Below are 22,471 nucleotides of genomic sequence, written 5' to 3'. Positions count from 1 at the left end.
GTGAAAGTGAAGTCGCTCAGTCGTGTCCGACTCCTAGCGACCCCATGAACTGCAGCCTTCCAGGCTCCTCCGTCCATGGGATTTTCCAGGCAAGAGTACTGGAGTGGGGTGCCATCGCCTTCTCCGTTGAGCCACGGGGGAAGCTCTATTTTCTAACACTGCTTCTCAAATGATGGTGGTCCCTCAGCATCACCTGGGAACCTGTTAGGAATGCAAATCCTTGGGACTTTTTGATTTTCTAAAAGAAAAATCCTAGGTATGAGATCCGGCAAACTGTTTTAACAGGTCCTACAGAGAATCCTCAAGTGTGGGAAAGTTAAGAACTACTGCTCTAACTTTTAATTACATTGTTTTGTTAGTTTGCCTGGTATTCACATTAGTATTATTAATTGTTGATAATGACTGTATTAGATTCTTCCTGCTACTTGTTCACATGTGTCTAAAGCCATTATCCTAAAATTTTTTGTACTTTCATTTATCAAACATGTATTCTGCTAAATGCTGGTACAAAATGTTGAGCAAAAACAGTCATGACAGTCTAGAAATAGAGAAAGGAAATACAAATAATGACACAAACAAATTTAAAATTTGAAGCACAACAGGTGTTCTTAAGGAGAACAGTGCTATGGAAACGCTAGCAGGGAATTCAGTTGAGTTAAGACAGTAGGGAAGTGCTCCCTGGGAAAGAGAAGTGTGAAAAATAAGGAATTAACTAGTTATGTCTCTAATACACTAATAACAACTGGATGTTGGGGTTTTTTTTTGATTGCACCATGTGGCTTGCAGGATCTTAGTTCTCTGACCAGGGATTGAGACCAGGCCCTAGCAGTGAAAGCATCGAATCTTAACGACTGGACTTCCATGGATTACCTTAAATTAACCAGAGAATCTCTGTCTTCTAATAAAGGAAATTATGACATTTGCTTTCATTGCTATTATTGACTTGGTTTTATGATTTTTTTTTCCTGGTTTATTCCCTTAGCTTTTGGTTGTTTGATGTATGAACCCTTTTCTTTGCCTTTTCATTATTCTCTGGTATTCCATCATTTTCCAATATTCTCCATTGCTTTTAGATGGTCTCATTTGCTTTTAGAGAAAAGATACATTTCTCTAATTTTTATATTCAGGCAAGATGTGCTATTTTTATATCTCTTACCATTGAGAAAGACAGTTCAAGTCAGTACCTCTCGAACTTTAGCCTGAATAAGAATCATCTAGAAAAGCTGTTCGGAGAAGGCAATGGCACCCCACTCCAGTACTCTTGCCTGGAAAATCCCATGGGTGGAGGAGCCTGGTGGGCTGCATGCAGTCCATGGGGTCGCTAAGAGTCAGACACGACTGAGTGACTTCACTTTCACTTTTCACTTTCATGCATTGGAGAAGGAAATGGCAACCCGCTCCAGTGTTCTTGCCTGGAGAATCCCAGGGACGGGGGAGCCTGGTGGGCTGCCGTCTATGGGGTCGAACAGAGTCGGACACGACTGAAGCGACTTACCAGCAGCAGCAGCAGCAGAAAAGCTGTTACAACAGATTTCTGAGCCCCACCTTGGAGATTCTGATTCCGCAGGTCTGGTGTCGGGCCTGAGTTAACATTTCTAACAGGCCTCCAGGACATGCTGATGCTGCTGGTCTGGGGACCTCACTATGAGGACTGGCTTAACCGACTTCATCGTATCCCTCACTGGTTCCTTCTCGGGTTTGAAAGTTCATTCTTAATATTTTAGAATAATCTCTGTCTTCCTCATTTAATTTTATAATCAGATTTGCAACATTTTAAACTTACTTCTAGTTTACCTGGGTTCGGTATTCACCGCAAGTCCTCCTGTACTGTGAATTCAGTTCAGTTCAGTAGCTCAGTCATGTCTGACTCTTTGCAACCCCATGAATCGCAGCACGCCAGGCCTCCCTGTCCATCACCAACTCCTGGAGTTCACTCAAACTCACGTCCATCGAGTCAGTGATGCCATCCAACCATCTCATCCTCTGTCGTCCCCTTCTCCTCCTGTCCTCAATCTTTGCCAGCATCAGGTTGACTCATTTCAAATGAGTCAGCTCTTTGTATCAGGTGGCCAAAGTATTGGAGTTTCAGCTTCAACATCAGTCTTTCCAATGAACACCCAGGACTGATCTCCTTTAGGATGGACTGGTTGGATCTCCTTGCAGGCCAAGGGACTCTCAAGAGTCTTCTCCAACACCACAGTTCAAGAGCATCAATTCTTCAGCACTCAGCTTTCGTTATAGTCCAACTCTTACATCCATACACGACCACTGGAAAAACCATAGCCTTGACTAGATGGATCTTTGTTGACAAAGTCATGTCTCTGCTTTTTAATTTGCTGTCTAGGTTGGTCATAACTTTCCTTCAAAGGAGTAAGCATCTTTTAATTTCATGGCTGCAATCACCATCTGCAGTGATTTTGGAGCCCAGAAAAATAAAGTCAGCCACTGTGTCCACTGTTTCCCCATCTATTTGCCATGAAGTGATGGGACTATGAATTAATGCCTCATAATTGAGCCCTTAAATCTATTCAACCAGTCAGTTCATTGGAGTATATCTTCAAGTAATTTTTTTTGAAGATGGGTTCACAGGAGAAACAGCCTGATTTTGAGCCCTTGCTTTTTTCTTTACACATAAATAAAAATTTGTCTAGATATAAAATTTTTAAGATTGCAACCCTTCCCCTTTAGAACATACCCCATGATACTTCAGTATTTAGTATTGTAGGGAAATCCGAGGCAAATCTGCCTTGGAGTCACTGAGTCACTTGAAAATAACTTGCTTTTTTATCTCCAGGTGCCTGCATTCATAAGGAGTCACTAATATCTTTTAGTTATGGTATTTTATATTGACTCCCTGACATATGACAAGCCTTTGAATCTGCATACGTAGGTCTTCCTTTAGCTGAGCAATTGTTTCTTCTATTGAGTCTTCGGCGTATTGCTTCCAGCCCACTGGTAGAGGAACACCAACGATCTGGAACAGGTTCCCTATTCTCTGTATTTATCATGTTTTCCTCTTACGATGCTCATCTGTTCAAGTTTGTCCTTCACATCATTAATTCTGTCTCTGCAGACCAATTCTGCTCTTTACTATCTATAATGAAGGCTTTAATTACATACCAATTCTGTTCTTCTGTTTCCTTTATCTCTCCCATTCTTCTCATCTCACTCCTCTCTCTTTGCCTTTTCATCTTGTTGCTTTTCCATGATGCAGCTTCTTTTCTCACGCAGGTCATGTTATGGACTGAACTGTTTCCTGCCGCCGCCGCCCCCCCACCCCCCGCCCCCTTATTTAGAGGCTGATGCCCTATCTCCAAAATAGATGTCAATGCAATGCTATTTGGAGATGGGGCCTTTGGGAAGTAATTGGGTTTAGATGAGGTCATGAGGATGGAGGCAGGGGGTGGGGGTGAGGGGGTCCTTCATGATGGAATTAGTATCTTTATAACAAGAGGCACCAGAGAGCTTGCTCTCTTTTTCTTCTCCCCATGTGAGAGTGTAGCTAGAAAGAGGGTCCTTGGACCAGAACCCAACCATACTCTCACCCTGATTTCAGATTTCAGCCTCCAGAACTGTGAAAAAAAATAAATTTCTATTATGTAGGCCGGTCTGGGGTAGTTTGTTATGGCAACCAGACTGAACTAAGGTCATATTTTCTCATACTCAACTGTGGCTGTCCAGTAGGATTTCCTCCCGGGCTCGCTGGTACATCACTTTCAGAGGCATACTCTTCCTCTAGGTCTCCTAAATTCCTTTTCTCGTCATGCAGAATTTTCCTAATTCCCAAGTTTTTTTTTTAAAAAACAAAAACCAAAAACTTTTTAAGTCACTCTTCCTTCAGTTCAGTCACTCAGTGGTGTCTGACTCTTTGCAACCCCATGGACTGCAGCACACCAAGCTTCCCTGTCCATCACCAACTCCTGGAGCTTACTCATGTCCATCGAGTCAGTGATGCCATCCAACCATCTCATTCTCTCTCGTCCCCTTCTCCTCCGGCCTTCAAGCTTTCCCAGCATCAGGGTCTTTTCAAATGAGTCAGTTCTTCACATCAGGTGGCCAAAGTATTGAAGTTTCAGCTTCAGCATCAGTCCCTCCAATGAATATTCAGGACTGATTTCCTTTAGGATGGACTGGTTGGATCTCCTTGCAGTCCAAGGGACTTAACACCACAGTTCAAAAGCATCAATTCTGCAGCACTCAGCTTTCTATATAGTCCAACTCTCACATCCAAACATGACTACTGGAAAAACCATAGCCTTGACTTGACAGACCTTTGTTGGCAAAGTAATGTCTCTTTTTTAACATGCTGTCTAGGTTGGTCATAGCTTTTCTTCCAAGAAACAAGTATCTTTTAATTTTTATGGGTACAGTCACCATCTGCAGTGATTTTGGAGCCCCCCCCCCCCAAATAAAGTTTCTCACTGTTTCCATTGTTTCCCCATCTATTTACCATGAAGTGATGGGACCAGATGCCATGATCTTCATTTTTTGAATGTTGAGTTTTAAGCCAACTTTTTCACTTTCATCAAGAGGCTCTTTAGCTCTTCTTTGTTTTCTGCCATAAGGGTGGTGTCATCTGCATATCTGAGGTTGTTGTTATTTCTCCTGGCAATCTTGATTCCAGCTTGTGCTTCATCCAGCCTGGCATTTTGCATGATGTACTCTGCATATAAGTTAAATAAGCAGCGTGACAATACTGACAACAGTCTTGACGTGCTCCTTTCCTGATTTGGAACCAGTCTGTTGTTCCATGTCCAGTTCTAACTGTTGCTTCTTGACCTGCATACAGATTTCTCAGGAGGCAGGTCAGGTGGTCTGGTATTCCCATCTCTTGAAGAATTTTCCACAGTTTGTTGTGATACACACAAAGGCTTTGACATAGTTTCTAAAGCAGAAATAGATGTTTTTCTGGAACTCTCTTGCTTTTTCAACGATCCAATGGATGTTGGCAATTTGATGTCTGGTTCCTCTGCCTTTTCTAAATCCAGCTTGAACATCTGGAAGCTCTTGGTTCATGTACTGTTGAAGCCTGGCTTTAAGAATTTTGAGCATTACTTTGCTAGCGTGTGAGATGAGTGTGACTGTGCGATAGTTTGAACATTCGTTGGCACTGCCTTTCTTTGGGACTGGACGCTTCCTTATCTAGGTGTAAAAATCAAGTAACGTCTAAATCCAGATATACTCTGTTTCAACAGACTTGAATGAATTGTCCTTGATCATCCCATTATCATGGCAGACCATCACCAAGGGAGCAGTTTTCATATCTGCAGCTGAAGAGCAAGCTGACACACAGGGGGCCTCTTAGACCAGCTCCGTCTTTCTGGCAGGACTCCTCTGCTCTGTTCTGGCTCTGGCTTCCTGCTCGTCGAGTACCTAGCTCTCTGATTTGCACAGCTGACATGGATGTGGAAGGTGTACTTCCCAGCATGCACTGCTGCTGCTGCTTCTCCTCTTCTCTTAACCTACAGAGCTCTACCCACGAGAACCAGTCTCTCCAAAGGGCACTGTAGGTCTACCAGCTCCCCTTATTCTGTGGCTCATCACCATCATGGTTCTGTAGCATCAGCCAGCCTACAAAAAGTGGCAGAAGCCCAAGAAGCAGGATTCTTATCTCTCAAGGCAGCCCCTGAGTTGTAACTCTTACACAGACATCTCAGTTCCACAGTGTCAAGCTGGGAGCCAAACTCAGTTCAGTTTTCTCAATGTACTTCTCTTCCATATAATTTGTGATAATTCCTCCCAGGTCCCAGCAACTGGCTGTCAGATGTGGATACTGACACATAGAACAAGTTTCAGCTTGCTCTGTACCTTTCTGGGTAATTAACAGGTACCACGTACTTAATGCTTTCCATGTCAATGTCAAGGGCTATGCTAATTCCTTTACAAATATAATCTCATCTAATCAGCACAACAATCCTGAGAGGTGAGTTTTACTGTCACTACTGTGATTAGAGAGATTATAAAACTCGCAGGACGTCACGCAGGCATTAAGTGTAGAGCTGGGGTTCATCTCTGGGATGGCTCTAAACTCTCGACTGTCTCTCGGCAACATCACTCATTTGTTAAGCCCGGAACATGATCCAGGCGCTGGGTTAGACACCTGATGTGGGCATCCTCCAACAGCACTGAAGAAGAAATAGATGTTCTTTTTTTAAAAAAGTCTTTACTGAACGTGTTACAACATTGCTTCTGTTTAATGTCTTGGTTCTGAGGCATGTGGGATAGCTCCCTGCCAGAGACTAAACTATGGCGCCCCCAGCACTGGAACATGAAGTCTTAACCACCGGACCACAGGGAAGTTCTGAGACAGATGTTCTTGTTCCCACTTACATGTGAGTCAAAGGACACTGAGAAGGAGTAAAAGAAAGTGGAAGTTGCTCAGTCGTGTCTTGACTCTTGTGACCCCCATGGACTATACGGTGCATGGAATGCTCCAGGCCAGAATACTGGAGTGGGTAGCCTTTCCCTTCTCCAGGGGATCTTCCCATCCCAGGGATCAAACCCAGGTGTCCCCCATTGCAGGCAGAATCTGGGAGACCCCAGTTCGATTCCTGGGTTGGGAAGAACTGCTGGACAAGGGATAGGCTACCGACTCCAATATTCCTGAGCTTCCCTGGTGGCTCAGCTGGTAAAGAATCCGCCTGCAATGTGAGAGACCTGGATTCGATCCCTGGGTTGGGAAGATCCCCTGGAGAAGGGAAAGGCTACCCACTCCAGTATTCTAGCCTAGAGAATTCCATGGACTCTATAGTCCATGGGTTCACAAAGAGTCAGACACAACTGAGCCACTTTCAAAGTGGGTAAGCAGCTAGTAAATTGGGGATGTCAGCGTTCAAACCTGGGCTTGTGTGATTCTACAGCTTATGTAGTCTACACTCAATCTTCCTAATTATGATGCTACAGATGAAGTGGGGGTACTGTGCTGGGGCTGCTGTTAGATGGAACTGGAGCAGTGGGAGGGGAGGGTCAGAGATCCCAATGTCCCTGTCCTGTCCTGGTCTACGAATGTCTGTCATGGGGCATGTCTGATTTACATCTGGGTTTTCCCACAGTCTAACTTCCAACAGTTCCAGTGTGAAGGATCTCATAATTTTCTTCAAGAATACTAACGTCACTGTTTATCAGATGTTTACCATGCACATGACAGGCACCATGGAACCCCTTTACAGATGCTATCACATCTCCAGTTCCCTGAGTGTTTTAAGAGGTAAAGAAAAGGAGAGGAAGGAGGAAGGTCCTTCTTCAGAGGTCCATCCAGCACTTTCCCAGGGCCAGGACCTGGCCCCACCCTCTGAGACTTGTCTCTGGCTTCGCTGTCCCAGCTTCCTTGATTCTCCTTTGCTAAACTTCCTCATCCCTTCAATCTACGTATGTGTGTATATTTTTACAAGCTGCCTTAATCCTCACTGTCACAAGCAGCGCCAGCGGAGGTCTCCTCTCGCTGAGTAGTAAGAGAGGCCTGGGAAACAGAGAGGAAGGAGAAAGTACGCAAAATCCTGAAGGGCTGGACCAGTCTCACTTGTGAAAACCCCGCCCCCGCGCCCCACCCCAATCCATACTCCCTGCAGCAGCCAAAATACCTTCCTAAAATGCCAGTCTGATCAAGTCCCTTCTCCACTGGGTGAACGCTGGCTCAGTCCCCTCGGGATGAAGTCTAACTGCCTTCTGGTTTCCAAGGCTCTGTTAAGATCTGAACTCAGACCCAACCTGGCTTTCAGTTTCTGGGACAAGCGCAGTTCTCCTGCCTTCACATGGGGTGCAGGGGCTCGTCCCCACTCTCAGCCCCGCACGGAAGCCTCCTGGATTCCCAGGGCTGGTCAGTCACCTCCTGGCCTTGCTGCCCCCACGCTTCTCATGTTGTAACTACTTGCTTATTGACTGAATGCCGGCCTCCTGTCCCCACCGTGTAAACTACCCAAAACACGGCCGCATCTATCCTGCTCACTGCTGTGTCCCTACGACACTCAACGCATGTGTTGCTAACAGGTAGGTCAAGTGAATGGCTCCTGCCCCCCAGGGGTTTACTGGGGTGAGGACTAGAGTGTCCGCATGTGGCTCCCCTGGATAGCTTCACTGGCTAATAAACCCACTCGACAAAAATAACAACGGTATTTTCTGAGCACTACTATGTACCAGGCACTGTGCTAATGAATAGGTGATTTACAGCCATGATCTCATTTAATCCCCCAACAAACCTGCGGCAAAGTGTCCCCCTTACTCCACAGGTGAGGAGCCAGGGCTCCGGATGGCTAACAGACCAGCCACCAAGCCTGTGCTACCTTCACTGCTCTGACCTGGACCCTGTGCTGTCCTGCTGCTTCTCAAAAACTAAGTCCTAAGAGTGACTGACCCATTTGACAGGTGGGCAAAGTGAGGTACAAGGAGGCCAGTGGCTCACTGGCCAGAGCCAGTTGCTACAGGATTCCCAACACTACCCCTTCCAGGAGTGGGACCTGCCCTGCTGCCCGCGGCCACCCCCTGCCTGTCTCCCCACCCGGCCCCGGCCCGAGAGAGGCCTGCATACTTGGCCCGATTTTCTGGAATGGTTCCGGGGGCTCCTCCTTCACCTCGTCAGTGGCCACGACACCTTGGTCGAAGGGGTCTGTGGGAGAACACATGGCCCTTAGCACCCTGGTAACCAGGTCTTGGAGCTCAGCTGGGGACAGGGAGGTGGGCTGCCACCGAGGACTTACCTGCCCGATTCTCAGGGGCCCCTTCCACACTAAACACTGCGCCCGGGCGGGAGGCGGCAGCCGCAGAAGAAAAGAAGCAAACAGGAGCCCTGTTAGTCCCTGCCTCTGCCCAATGCCCCCGGCCTCAGTCCCACAAGCCTGCCTTAACCATTGTGGATGCCCCAGACAGCCAGAGGCCCCAGGAGGGCACGTCCTTCTGTTCCTCATTCTCCCCATGGGGCTGGGACCCTCCCCATGGGCTGGGACTACCCCAGGGCAGGAAGATGCTTTCTGGCTGGCCTGTTTTTAGATCTCCGCCATTCACTGGAGGGGCCAGGGCAGCAGAAAAAGAAGGGATAAGGGGACGGGAAGAGAAAAAGGAGGAGAGAGGAGGGGTGGGCCAGTGGCTACAGGGATAGGGTCTGGATGTCAGGGCTTGACTCCGGCTGGGGGTGTGGGACTGGAGAGGGAACCTTCCAGGATCCTTTCCCAGGCGAAGACCCTATTTCCAGGATTCTTAAGATTCCAAAAATAAATTACCTAAATTTATCGTTCTAATTTCTAACTCTATAATCTAAGATGCTAAAATATCATCATTCATTTTAAAAAATTGGTTTAATTTCACCAGAGCATGTGAATACTCAACATGAAATCGTAAAACGAACTGATATAAAACTGCTGATATTCGACTGATTTTTGACCTACAAAAACGGCAATTTCACTTGGGTTACCCTAATCAGAAGTATATACAGAGGGAGCACGATGGGGACCTTCCCTCGTCCAGAATCCTCTCAAGCTGGCCACTCCGCTCACTCGCTTGTGGTCTGTCTGCGGCCTGACCGTCTCTGGGTTGGGGAGGGAGGGGAAGCTGAGGGTGGGGCGGGGGCCTGGTGAGAGCCCGGGAGAGAGGTCTGTTTGCACGACTCCGCTCCCAGGGGTGAGGGGCCTGACTCACCATCCACTGCATGCAGATCTCGGTGCTCCTGGAAGCAGCTGTAGTACTTGTACTTCTTCCCACAGATGTCACACGTGTACCTGAAGTTGTCTGTGGGGACAGAAGCACACGGGGTTAGCAGGGCTTCGGGCCCTTGAGGGCCGTGAGAGGTGGGTCTGGGCCAGACTGGGCCCAACCGATGATCCGTGGAGACGAGCCCCTGGAGTGTTAAGAGTCTTCTCCAGAAGGAGACCGGGGAGCCTGGAAGTCACTTTGAAAGGCACTCCCAGTGGCACCCCATGTGTGCTGAGTCCCTAAGGGCTGGGTTCATAACTGGCCCCCCTTCCTTTGTAAAGTTCCATGAGAATAACCATCCCGGGAGCTGGTGATGGACAGGGAGGACTGGCGTGCCGCAGTCCACAGAGTCGCAAAGAGTCGGACACAACCGAGCAACTGAGCTGGTGGTGGAGCACTGCACTGCGAGGTGCAGTGAGCCAGGCCAGGAGCCGGCGGGCATTTCCTGCATTTGTCCCTACAGCCAAGGGAGGAAGTAACAACCATCTAACACTCAAGGGCACCAAGGATCGGAAGGGACCTGCCACAAGCCCCACGGCAAGGCGGGCCTGCGTGTGTCCCTTCATGGGGTCCAGGCATCCACCATCTTACCAGGCCTACCATCTCCAAGCCTCTGCCCCAGCCAGCCACGGAGTGGTGCAAGGAGAGGTGGTGGGGGTAGGGAGGAGAGTCTCGGTCCTGGCCTGCCTCACCCGGTCTGCCAGCAAGTACCAACCCCACCATGGGATTCAGGGTCCCCCATCTCCCCCCTAATTTGGGAGGGTGGTAGATGAGCCGACTCCCAGGGCCTCTCCCGTGCCAACGATTCCAGAATTCCAAGCCTGGCACATGATCTTTGCCCGTAGCCAGCAATCCAGCATAGACCACCTCCCCCATCACGTGCCATCTGGACCATAATCCTTCTTGGACATCTGGGGAACAGAGGTGGATAAGTCAAGGCCACCTGAGTCTGCTGGTTCCAGGTGGGTTCCTGCCCCTGCAATGCCCCCCATACTGGTCACTGCTGGTCGCCCTGCTGCTACCTGCCCCTTGTGTCTCATCTCTGTCCACACTGCCTCTCTCCTACCCACTGGGCCACATACATCTGCCACCTCTGAGAAAATGCGAACCCCCAGCTTTCTGCCGCTAAGAAGCGCCCCCACCCTGCTCTGTCAAATCTCAAACCACTGCATGGATGGGGCCACATCCCCAGGCTCATCTAAGGCTGGAGGGAATTAGGATGAGATTTATACCCAAGGGGAGAAGGGCAAAATGAGTTTCTTGTCAGTGAGACCATGTCTCCAGAACCCCAGGAGAGCTCAGCATCTCTAGGAATGCCACTGCCAACCTGCCTTGGGAGGCAGGCAGGCCCTGTAGTCAGGTGTCATTAACGTTGGACATGTGCCCTAAACTGTCCACACCTCGATTTTCTCATCTGCAAAATGGGAACGATAAAAAAAATTCTTCGTTTCCCAGAATTGTAATAAAGGATAAATGAGCACAAGGCATAACATGCAATAAATATGCAGTAAATGGCACCTAATATAGTTGAACAAAGGGAACGAATGCTACAGTGGCAAGAAAGCTGGATGTGGAGCTCACCTTTGAGGTTCTTAGTTGAGAGACTGGTAACCGGGTCTATGCCTCTATGCACGCCTGTGCTATTTTTCTCCCAAATACATGAAAGATCCTGGACTAGAAGGCGTGAGACTTGGTTTCTCTGCCCACCTCCACCCTGAACAAACTGCATGACTTCTATCTGGGACGTGGTATCCTCCTTTGCAAAAACAAGGCTGGACTGAACCTTCTCCCCAGGACTCCACGGCCAGGCTCCCGTCACAAGGCCGGGGTGTGAGGACACCAGGCTTTCTGAGCAGGCGTGGCTGCCCGGGGGGTCTGGGCAGCAATGCAAGACTGAGGGTCAAGTCGAGCACACTGGCCACGGGGAAAGAATACTGCAGGGAGGAAGGGAAAAGTGATGGAAGGACCAAAAATACCTCAGTCCCCAAATCCTCCACAACCAGTGAGCCTCCGGGAATGACGGAAGCCAGATGGAGCATAACAGGCATTGAGGGGCTGCCGGAGAGGCGGGGGCCCAGAGAAGCCAAGGAAGGAAAGAAAAATAGGGAAGTTCTTCAACTGTGCGGCTGACCACAGGTAGGCGAAGAGAAGGGAGCTACTGAGGGAGAAGGAGCCAGGGGCCAGGCAGGGGCGGGGTGGGGCTCAAGAGCGGACACAGGATTCGCCATCTCCTGCTGCAGGCCTGGGGGCAGGTGCCTGGCCAATCTGATGCTCAGATTCTCCAGGAAACGGAGAGGTAGTCTCAGCCGCACTGGCCTTTCCTGTGGTTTAAGAATCATGTGGTAAGAGTCCCTTGGACAGCAAGCAGATCAAACCAGTCAATTCTAAACGAAGTCAACCTTGCATGTTCACTGAAAGAACTGATGTTGAAGCTGAAGCTCCAAAACTTTGGCCACCTGATGCACAGAGCCAACTCACTGGAAAAGACCCTGATGCTGGGAAAGACTGAGGGGCAAGAGGAAAAGAGGGCAACAGAGGATGAGATGGTTGGATACCATCCCTGTTTCAATGAACGTGAGTTTGAGCAAACTCTCATGCTGGGAGGTGGTGATGGACAGGGAAGCCTGGCGTGCTGCAGTCCACGGGGTCACAAAGAGTTGGACACAACTTAGCGACTGAACAAGAAGAATCCAAAGAAAGAGTGGATGAGAAAGTGCCTCAGAAGAAAACCTGTTAGAACCCAAAGGAACTAACTTCCTACCTCCTTGAACTACTCTGTTTTGGATTTTCTAGCAGTGGGGGAGTCCTGTTTGTTTATTATTTTAAGAAACTTTTTCTGGTGGTATACCAAACAAGTAGAACAGAGGTGCCCAAACTGTGGCCTGCCCAGCATCTGTTTTGGTAAAGAATTCATTTCCATACGGTCCCTGACTGCCTTCATGTTCCATGGCAGAGCTGAGCAGATGTGATGGAGACATCTGGCCTGCAAAATCTAAAATATTTACTCTTTGGTCCCCTACCAAAAAATACGCTGACCACTGATACAGAAAAATGTACACACCCTAAATGTTCAACTCATCACTCTGTCAGAAACTGCAAACATCTGTGTAGCCAGTACCCAGCTCCAATCTTGAAAGCCAGAAGCCCCTTTCCGAGGGTGACCATGGCTCTGACTTCTTGCATCATGAGTTAGCTTCCTTCTGCCTCCACACTTTCTGTACACAGATCATAAGAGGAGGAACTCTTTCTGCCGGGCTCCTTCTGCTAACATTCTGTTTGTGGGTAATGCACACTGCAGTGTGTAGCCGCTGTCTCTACTTCTCACGGCTCTGCTGTAGTCCTGTAGTTCACTGTGAGAACACGCTGTGAGTTACTCACCTATTCAGCTAGTGCTGGGTGGTTTCTGGTTTGAAGCTGTTATGAACAGTGCTGCTAAGAACATCTTTTTTTTTTAATATTTTTTTTGATGTGGACCATTTTTAAAGTATTGCATCTGTTACAATACTGCTTGTTTACTGTTTGGTTTTTTTGAGGCATGCAGGATCTCAGCTCACCAACTAAAGATCGAACCTGCACCCCCTGCATTGGAAGGTGAAGTCTTAACCACTGGACCCTCAGGGAAGTCCCTGCTAAGAATGTCTTCATTCCCATCTTTGGGTGGACATGCACATACACGCGCCTGGGAGGGGAACTGCTGGGTTCTGGAGCTCAGGTCTGTTGAGTGGGGAGAGGTTCCACCCCCGCCTACACCCTCTGGCTGGCTGCCTACCAGCCCTGTGGGTTCAGATCTGGAGGGAAGGAAGGCAGGGCCCCTGCAAGCAGCCAAGTGGAACAGTGTCCCCAGATGCTGAGGCTCCATGCATCCCCAGGGCTGGGACACCACACCCCAGGATTCACATCTGTGAGTGTTCCTGAAGTAACTCTTCGAAGTAGCATTTCCCAAACATCAGTTATGGTGACCGACCGCTGACCCATCCATGCGTGAATGCGTGCTTAGTTGCTCAGTCCTGTCTGACTCTTTTGCGACCCCATGGACTGTAGCCTGCCAGGTTCCTCTAGCCGTGGGATTATCCTGGCAAGAATACTGGAGTGGGGTGCCATTTCTCCCTCCCTTCCTGACCCAGGGATTGATCTCGAGTCTCCTGCATTGGCAGGCGGATTCTTCAGCACTGGAGCCAAAGGGGGAAGCCCCCAAACCCATGAGCGGGAGTCAAAAGAACAGAGTGCACACACTGGGTCCCTTTTGGGGTGCATGTACATATTTTGCCAATGAAGGGCCCTGAGAAGTCTCCAGCAAAGAAACATGTTCCTCTTAGCAGAATTCAAGGTTTCCCCAGGTGATCTGGCCAGAGCACCCTTTATCGCCTGTTAACTTCCCTAGGATGACTATGCCGCGGAGCACACTTTGGCAAAGGTGCTCTCAGGCGCCTCCCGGAAGCTGCCCAGGGCCATCTTGGGGTATAGAGTTGAGAGCTTCACCCTGGCCCTGGCTCTCCCTCCTCCCCAACCCCTGGCCCTCTCAGTCCCCGAAGCCCAAGAGGAGGGAAAAATACTCACTGCCTTGGGAGGCTCCCTCTCCTGAGGTGGCTTCAGTGTCTGTAACAGAGAGAGAAGAAGGGGGTGAGCCGACCAGACGGTGGAAGGGCCGCTGCCAAGAGGGAGAGAAGCCAAGAAGGCGGGGGCCAGGAGAGGCCGATCCTGCACACCCGGGGATGCCCCGTTCCACTCAAGATGCAGGCCCAAAGCCTTCCCTGTGTTTCCTGCCGCCCAGCAGGCCTTGACCTGGGGCCGTTCGTCCCTACCTGCCAGGGTCAGGCTCAGGGAGCGGCAACCACCCTTCCTGTCCCCGGCGTCCTCATCTCCAGCAGGGTGCCATCCTGTGAGCATCACACAAGGTGACACGAGTATCTTCCGGCAAGGGCTGCTGACACCGAGCGGCACCGAAGCCCCGTGGGAGGATGCGGGCCACGTGCGGCAGTCCAGAGCACTGCTAGCAGAAGCTCGGTGGCACGTCCTGGGCACTCCGCCCCACTCCATCCCCACCCCAGGGTGCTCCCCCAAGTCAAGGAGGCCGCTCCCCTTTGCCTCGGGTCCCACTTCCACTGCAAAAAGTGCTCTGAGGTCATCCTCGAGGGGTCAGCATGGAAAAAAAACAGGCAGCAGATGGGGAGGTAGGGGTCCCTCAGCTCTGCCCCGGTACGCCACTCACCTCGGTGTGCCCGGACGTGGGTCTGGAAACAGTTGTAATATTTGTACTTCTTGCCACAGATTCCACACTCATAGGACCCTGGAAAACAGGAAAGGAAGAGACGGGTCAGCCAGCATCTAATGCTCACAACCAAGAGGCCCCAGGACCCTCGGTGACAACTGCAGGTAGTAGTAGGGGGGCTCAGTGGGGTGTGACTCTGCAACCCCACAGACTATAGTCCGCCAGCCTCCTCTGTCCATGGAATTTTCTAGGCAAGAATACTGGAGCGGGTTGTTTCCTCCTCCAGGGGATCTTTCTGACCCAGGGATCGAACCCACGTCTCTTATATCTCCTGCGCTGGCAGGCAGGTTCTTCACCACTGCATCACCTGGGAAGCCCCAGGTAACACCAGTTCTGTGCCCACAGGCTATCTTGTTCCCTACAAGCAAGAGGGCAGTAAGCACCAGCAAAGACGGCACTGAGCTGGAGGCCAGGAGTTCAGGGGTCAGGTTCAGGTTTTTGTCTCAACTCTCTGAGTGACCTTGGCAAGTCACTTCCCACCTCTGGGCCTCAGCTTCCAAGTCTGTAAGACACAGACTGTAACTTCTTAGGTTACTCATGGCTATTCCTTGAAAGAAAAAAGGAGATGAATATAAAAGAATTGCAGAGTAAGGAATAAACTGCACCCATGTAAGGAAATCATCCCTTAGCTGCAACAGAATAATTTCCAGCTACCACTCCTCCTTGTCAGGATGGACAGAGGTCAAGAGGACAGGCTTTGAACCAGACACATCTAGATCCCTGTCCCCGTTCTGCCACCCACCAGCAGCACGACCTTGGTAACTTCCTTGAACACACGAAGCCTCAGTCTGCTCAACTGTAAAATGCGGCTAGAAGTACCTATCTCATAGAGGTGGCTCCATACAGCCCCCAGAAAGGGCCCAGCCCGACTACGCACGCGTCTGGCAAGGAGAGGACCCCTCTCATCTGCTGAGGTGCCATGTTATTCCCTCTGATGTGCAGAGACCAACCTGATGTAAATGCCTGACTCCAGCCCTCTTCCAGGCCCTTCTGGGGTGGGTAGCCATTCCCTTCTCTAGAGGATCTTCCTGATCCAAGGATCAAACCCAGGTCTCTTGCATTGCAGGCAGATTCTTTACCATATGAGTCACTACAGAAGCCCTCTCCCAGAGGCAGGGAGACTGAAATGGCTGAGTTCCCAGTGGGCACCAAAGACTGGTCAAAGGCAGAGCCTAGCTACGCAGAGCAGGGTAAAGGTCCACAGCAGGGAAGCCAGCAGAGCCCATCAGACTCAGCCTGGCAGAGGCCCCAGGAGTTGGAAGGCCCTGCCCACCCCTCACACAGACCTAGGTCCAGGCCCCATCCTTCCTAACAGAACGGCCTGGGAGCCTGCACACACACGCAGAGTCCCTGGCCCCACTCCACACTAAGGGTACCTGAGTGGCTGGGGCCGGGAGCCTAGGAATCTTCCTTTCCCCCAAGTATCCACAGAGGATTCTGATGCTCAGCAACTAAGTGTGGGAACCACTGGTTTAAAATCCAACAGCTCTGGGATACAGTCTCAGCTCAACCATTTACTGGCCAGGCATCAGTCTCCTTATGGAAAAAAGGTATGGAAGACTGAATTTAGAATGAGTGGTGTTCCCACAAGACCAGATAGTCAGTGAGTCAAGGCGCCACCAAATTCCACTTCCGGGGGTGTCACCCGGGTGCAGGGGCCCGTCTGTAAGTGTTAGTTGCTAGTTGTATCTGACTCTTTGCAACACTATGTACTATAGCCCACAAGGTTCTTCTGTCCATGGGATTCTCCAGGCAAGAATACTGGAGAGGTTTGCCATTCCCTTCTCTAGGAGATCTTCCTGGCCCAGGGATCGAACCCAGGTCTCCTGCATTGCAGGCAAACTCTTTAAGGTCTGAGCCACCACTGGGTGTGAACTCCAGGTATCAAGTCAAGTCAGAAGAGCACTGGGCTTGGAGCCTGATGATGAGCTCGGCTCTGCCCCCCCTCCCTGGCTGTTTGATCGCAGGCACACTCCTTTTCCAGTTTGAGCTTCACCTTCTTCACCTGTGAAACAAGACTACGATGCCTGCGTCTCATGATCAAGGTCAGGATGAATGAGCTACAACCCACGAGTCAGCAGGCCCACCAGTGGGCAGCGCTACTTGGCCACCGTGGGTCCCTCAAGGGAACGCTGTCCTCCAAACCAGCATGGGATTTAGCAGCCTGTTATTCAACAGTTTTATATGTGTTACCCTTGTCTCACTGGGAAAAATATACACACACGGAGGGCAAAGATCAGAGTGTATATTTCCCTGTCTTTAGCCCCATGACTGGCACACAGCAGGGGCTCGGTAAATTCACAGCATCCTGCTGTTCTCCTCATCTGTCACTGTGTAATAAAGACCTGGATTCCCTCCCCGTGCTTCCACCCGCTCCTCAACAGTTTCTGCTGATTCCCCTTCAATGATAGGGAATTTGCCGAGTATCTTCAACGGGCCAGGCACCGAGGCCCCAGCCACGACTTGACTTGATACCTGGAGTTCACACCCAGTGGTGGCTCAGACCTTAAAGAGTTTGCTATCACTGCCCTCTGTCTGATGGGAAGCAGACAGGCCACTGTGCAAGGGGACCCACAGGGTGATGATGCTATGACAGCCAAGTGCAGGACCTGGTGGCCACAGTGTGGGGCCCTGACAAGGCTGCAGCAAGGGTGGCCAGTCAGGGGACTCGAGCAGGCGGGAGAAGGGAAAGGCAAGTGGGAGGTAGAGGGGCCGGAGCCCCATGGAAGGCAAGCGGAGGGGTCTCTCTCCCCAAAGGACCAAGGCCACAGCCTTGTTCAGACTTGACCCACTTCCGGATGAGGTCTCTGCCGTTCTCTGCCACAAGACTTGGGCCTCAGTTTCTCCAACTGCCTTCAATGACCTGAGGTCTTTCCTCAAACCGTACAGTAAGTGTGGGCTGATGGACAGAGCCTGCGGGCTGCAATGTCCCCAACTCATCCGCCCAGTTGACACTGTTTATAATCAGGTCAGTCCCACAGGCTTCTCCCTCAATCCACAGAGCGCTGAGGGCGATGTCCCCAACTCATCCGCCCAGTTGACACTGTTTATAATCAGTCAGTCCCACAGGCTTCTCCCTCAATCCACAGAGCGCCGAGGGCGATGTCCCCAACTCATCCGCCCAGTTGACACTGTTTATAATCAGTCAGTCCCACAGGCTTCTCCCTCAATCCACAGAGCACCGAGGGCACCTGCAGCCTTGCTCACAGACCTCCATCCATTCAGAGTCACAGGGGCACAGTTTGCCACCCTCAGGCCCTCTCCTGGCCCCAGAGCAAAACGGACCACTTGCCCAGCATGCTGAGTCTCAAGACTGAGCACTGTGTTGGCAGGAGGGACACCTGAGCTCAAGGCCCTGCCTGCCCCTCATTCACCCTGGGACCCCGGGCTGCAGGTGCCCTGTCTGCAGAAGGGTCTGGATGGGCAGAGGGGTCTGGGGCATGGGGGGAGTGCAACAGAGCGGCAGCCCTACAGTGCAGCAACGCCAGCAACCCCGGGTTCAAATCCCAGCGCACCACAAAACAGATGGGGCCCTGGACAAGCCAGGGAAAAGCCCACACCTCGGGCTTCCTTTCTATAAAATGGACGCAGTAAAACAGCGCCCACCTCACTGAAGGAGACGGGGGAGGAATGACATGAGCAGTAACACGGAGACCACTCGGCACAGTGCCCAGTACACAGCAGGCACTCGATAAAGGGGCGCTGGCATTACTGTCAGTTTTCCCCGAACTGCTCTTGGACCCAACTTCCTGAATAGGTCCTGGGAAGAGGGGCCCATGGTCAAGCAAGTGGGAGGCATGGCCCGTCTGGGGAGACACGCCCAAGAGCTGTGCCAGCTGGAAGAGGACCTGCAGTAAAGGAACGCAACTGACCATTAACCCCAGGTTTCCCAACCAATTTGACCACAGAATCTCTTTCTCTCCAAGGCTCATTTCAGAGCTGTAGTCTACAGCAGTTCTGCCAAAACGGGCCCCACACTCCCAACACCCAGATTCCTACACGCTCTACCAGCCCTCCAGCAGTCAGCATCCAGGGTCCCGGGCCTGCTCAGATTTGCTGACTGGGGGCAGAGACGATGTAGAGGAGGTTAGGCTCAGTCTCTGCAGATACTAACAGGCCCTGCGTACTCAAGGGTCTACAGCTGATGCCGACATTCAGCCATGCCTCCACCCTCATGCTGGCCCCATCGGGTCCTCCTGCCCCTCAACCATCACGTACCAGATGCACATCTCAACGCTTGGTCAAAAATCCAGGTGTCCGAATACTGGCCTCGCACAGATCTGCCGTGGGGGCTGCCATTCGGTGCTTTTGCATCTGAATTATGTGAAAAATCAGAAAGAGCCCTTAAAGATGGGGTGGGTTGGGAGGGGCCAGGTAAGGAGGACTCTCGAGTCTAGGGCTGGCCAGTCCCCTGAGCTCTCAGAACCTCAGTCTCCCCATCTGCGCATGAGATGGATGGACAAGGTCATGCTGTCTGCTTTTTCACTAAACAGCTTGTGCTGGCTAAGTGGCAGCCACGCTTCCCCAAGGGAGGCTGGGGTGTGGCAGAAGGCAGCAAGCAGCCACAGGACCAAACGCTCCTGAAGTGTTGTGCTTCCTCTGTCCTGACTCATAATATAGATAGAACATAAAATTATCCATCATGAGGTTCAGTTCAGTTCAGTCGCTCAGTCGTGTCCAACTCTTTGCAACCCCATGGATTGCAGCACACCAGGCTTCCCTGTCCATCACCAACTCCCGGAACTTGCTCAAACTCATGTCCGTTGAGTCAGTGATGCCATTCAACCATCTCATCCTCTGTCGTCCCCTTCTCCTCCAGCCTTCAATCTTTCCCAGCATTAGGGTCTTTTCAAATGAGTCAGCTCTTCGCATCAGGTGGCCAAAGTATTGGAGCTTCAGCTTCAGCATCAGTCCTTCCAATGAATATTCAGGACTGATTTCCTTTAGGATGGACTGGTTTGATCTCCTTGCAGTCCAAGTGACTCTCAAGAGTCTTCTCCAACACCACAGTTCAAAAGCATCAATTCTACAGCAATCGTGAGGTTATAACCCAACATTTCTCACTATAATCCTGCCAGCAAAATGACCCTCCAGGGACGATATGCCTCGTGTGTGCTGTGGCCTGGTATCCCCCTGGCCCGTGGCCACCGTGTACCCCAGGCTGGTGCAGTGGCAGCTGGAGGGCCTTCTAGGGGACTCACTTCAGCTGGTCCCCGTTCTGTCGCCTGACTCCCTGCCCCGCACGCTTCTTCAGTCTGCTCCATTTCCCAACTACTCTCCTGTCCTCTGTCTCTGTCTTTCTCTACTCAGTGCAGGCACTGCAAGTCTTCACTTGTGCCTCTCCAAAATCGCTGCATGGGTTGGTCTCTGACCCCACTGCACCCCACTGCATGGGTGGGAAAGCAGCAATCTGCCCACTTCACACAGCCAGCGAGTGGGAGTGGGGTGGGGTGTGAACTCGGGGGCTTCTCACCCATCAGCTCAATCCATCCTCACAAATCCAGCATAGAAAGGTGATTATTATCCCCATTTTTCAGACGACGGGGCAACACAGATCAGGCCAGAGGTGGCCTGATCTGTCCTGCTCCGGAGCCTGTGTGTGATCACCAGAGGGTCAGCCCCTGGGAGCAAGCAGAGAAGAGAGGGTGCCTGCTAATAGCTACCATTTACTGAGCATATCCAGGCTTTTCATTTCCACCCTCCATCTTCCCAGAAGTCCCTGTGTGCTGGGACAACTCAACACCCACTTCAACCATTAACGTGGAAAGTTTCGGGCCCCAGGGCTGGGGCCACTCAGCTAGTGGCTAGTGAGCAACTGGGCCCCAGGCTGGCCCTCGGGGATCCAGAGCCAACCCACCATCCTCACGCCAGGTCCAGATGCCGTGGGAGCTGTGAACCCCTGTTGGACATGGAGCTTTCCCAGCACCGGGGAGCAGAACCTCCTACCATGTCTGGCACCACGACACAACCCCCCAGAGCACCCGATCAAGGGCCTGAGGGTGGCTGGCAGAAGATGCCAGACATGGATGCGAGCCTTTTCCTCTCCCCATCCTGCTGTGATGGGGAGAGGAAATCAGGAAGTGCTGATGAAAAGCATCTGTCCAACACTGTCTATAACCACCTGGCAGACAGCCTGGCTTACGCTCCCTCCTGGAAGCACTGGACAGATCAGATGAGGCCAGGTGAGAGCAGGCGGGTCTAGCTCCCAAAGCCATGGAGGGGAGAAGTAGGAGGCCGAGGTAAAGGGGCAAAGTGGGCAGCAATCCTCAACTCTACCATGCCTTGCACCCATCAAGCTCCTGATCAGCTCCAGTGCCTTGCAGGATACACAAGATGCACTAAGGCAGAAATCCGGCGCAGGTGAAAGAGAGAAGAAAGACACAAGGCGGGTGGATGGAGAGACAGCTCCTTACAACAGGCAACCCCGCATTTAGCGCAAAGCAACTCGGGAGCGCACATGCTCGGGAGCGTCCTGCCCACTTGGTTCTAATATGCAGCAGAGCTGGGCCCACGGCCTACTGGGGGACAGGGACCCAGGAGAGGTAAGCTGGAAAGAGGACAAGTAGGTTTCCTGAGGCTCTCTGGGCGTGGACTCAGAACGAATGACCTCAGGCCAAGGTCCTCCATGTAGAGTACAAATGCCCTGGGGGTGCTAGAGCATGGGGAATTTTAAGAGGATCAATTCCCAGTTATCAATTGCCCAATGCATTTCTTCCTATAACCCTAAAGCCAACGGGCCAGAGAACATAGCAGGCAGGGAGGCCGTGCTCAACTGGTTCTCGTCACTGCCACCCGTTTCTACACAGCTAACACGATGGTCTTTTCACCCACCCCAAATCCCCTACGGTGGCGTACAAGGGGGGATGGACATCTGAGAGCTCCAAGCAAAGAGAAGCTGGACTTAGAATGCAGGTGCATCGAATGACTGGGAACAATTCCTTTTGTAAATTGGGTGATTTCTAATTCTTTGCTTTCCACAAAACTGAAGAAGGATCTAATGGAGTTGTCAGTGAAGAGACCGTTAAAAATAATGTCTGATGATAGACCCGTGTGATTTTTGGCATACAACTTGGAAGGAGTTCAAGGAATTGAGTGACACTGCTGAAACAGGATTCCATCCTATCCCTGGCTCCTTATTTACATGATCAAGGCTTCTAAGCTTTTACACTTAAGAAAGTGGAAAAAAAGGAACTAAATTAATGCTGAATCTTGTCTCCCTCGACAATAAGAAATATTAATTCACAGAAATGTGAGCCAATGGAAGAAGAAATAAAACCCCATCCATTTCATTAAGAGGTGCATTTTCCATAAAGTTTTACTTTTATGTTTGCTATTTATCTAAATTTGCTTTTGACAAATTGCATGCTAATAACAACTCGATCAGGGGAAAAAATGTTTTAAGACGTAGAGCTTTATGATCCAAACAAATTTTTTAGAAATTTCTATTTCAATTTACGTACATCTTGTTGTGGGAGATGAGTGTGAAACAGTGATCAATAAAAGACTCTCAAGCATAAAAAA

The 22,471-nt window shown here is 50.7% G+C and overlaps 1 protein-coding gene across 46 annotated transcripts in view; it reads right to left on the bottom strand.

Moving 5' to 3' along the window:
* The window catches only part of ZNF618 (zinc finger protein 618), a 200,914-nt gene that overhangs the window by 47,530 nt on the left and 130,913 nt on the right, over nt 1-22,471 (bottom strand). For 21 of the 46 annotated variants that reach the window (XM_086414570.1, XM_086414573.1, XM_086414546.1 and 18 more), the window contains 6 exons: nt 19,169-19,264; nt 14,891-14,968; nt 14,239-14,277; nt 9,628-9,717; nt 8,694-8,729; nt 8,525-8,602 (listed from right to left, as the gene is read on the bottom strand). In XM_086414570.1, the coding sequence (XP_086270696.1) occupies nt 8,525-8,602; nt 8,694-8,729; nt 9,628-9,717; nt 14,239-14,277; nt 14,891-14,968; nt 19,169-19,264 (417 nt within the window). The remainder of the gene's footprint in view (nt 1-8,524; nt 8,603-8,693; nt 8,730-9,627; nt 9,718-14,238; nt 14,278-14,890; nt 14,969-19,168; nt 19,265-22,471) is intronic. The other 25 variants (XM_086414571.1, XM_086414574.1, XM_086414572.1 and 22 more) reach the window with 3 other exon arrangements.

This window comes from Bos grunniens, chromosome 8, assembly GCF_055505025.1.
Source record: "Bos grunniens cultivar Pamir isolate PY7600 chromosome 8, Bosgru_T2T1.0, whole genome shotgun sequence".
Classification (NCBI taxonomy): domain Eukaryota; kingdom Metazoa; phylum Chordata; class Mammalia; order Artiodactyla; family Bovidae; genus Bos; species Bos grunniens.
This window is presented reverse-complemented; position numbering and strand designations above follow the sequence as displayed.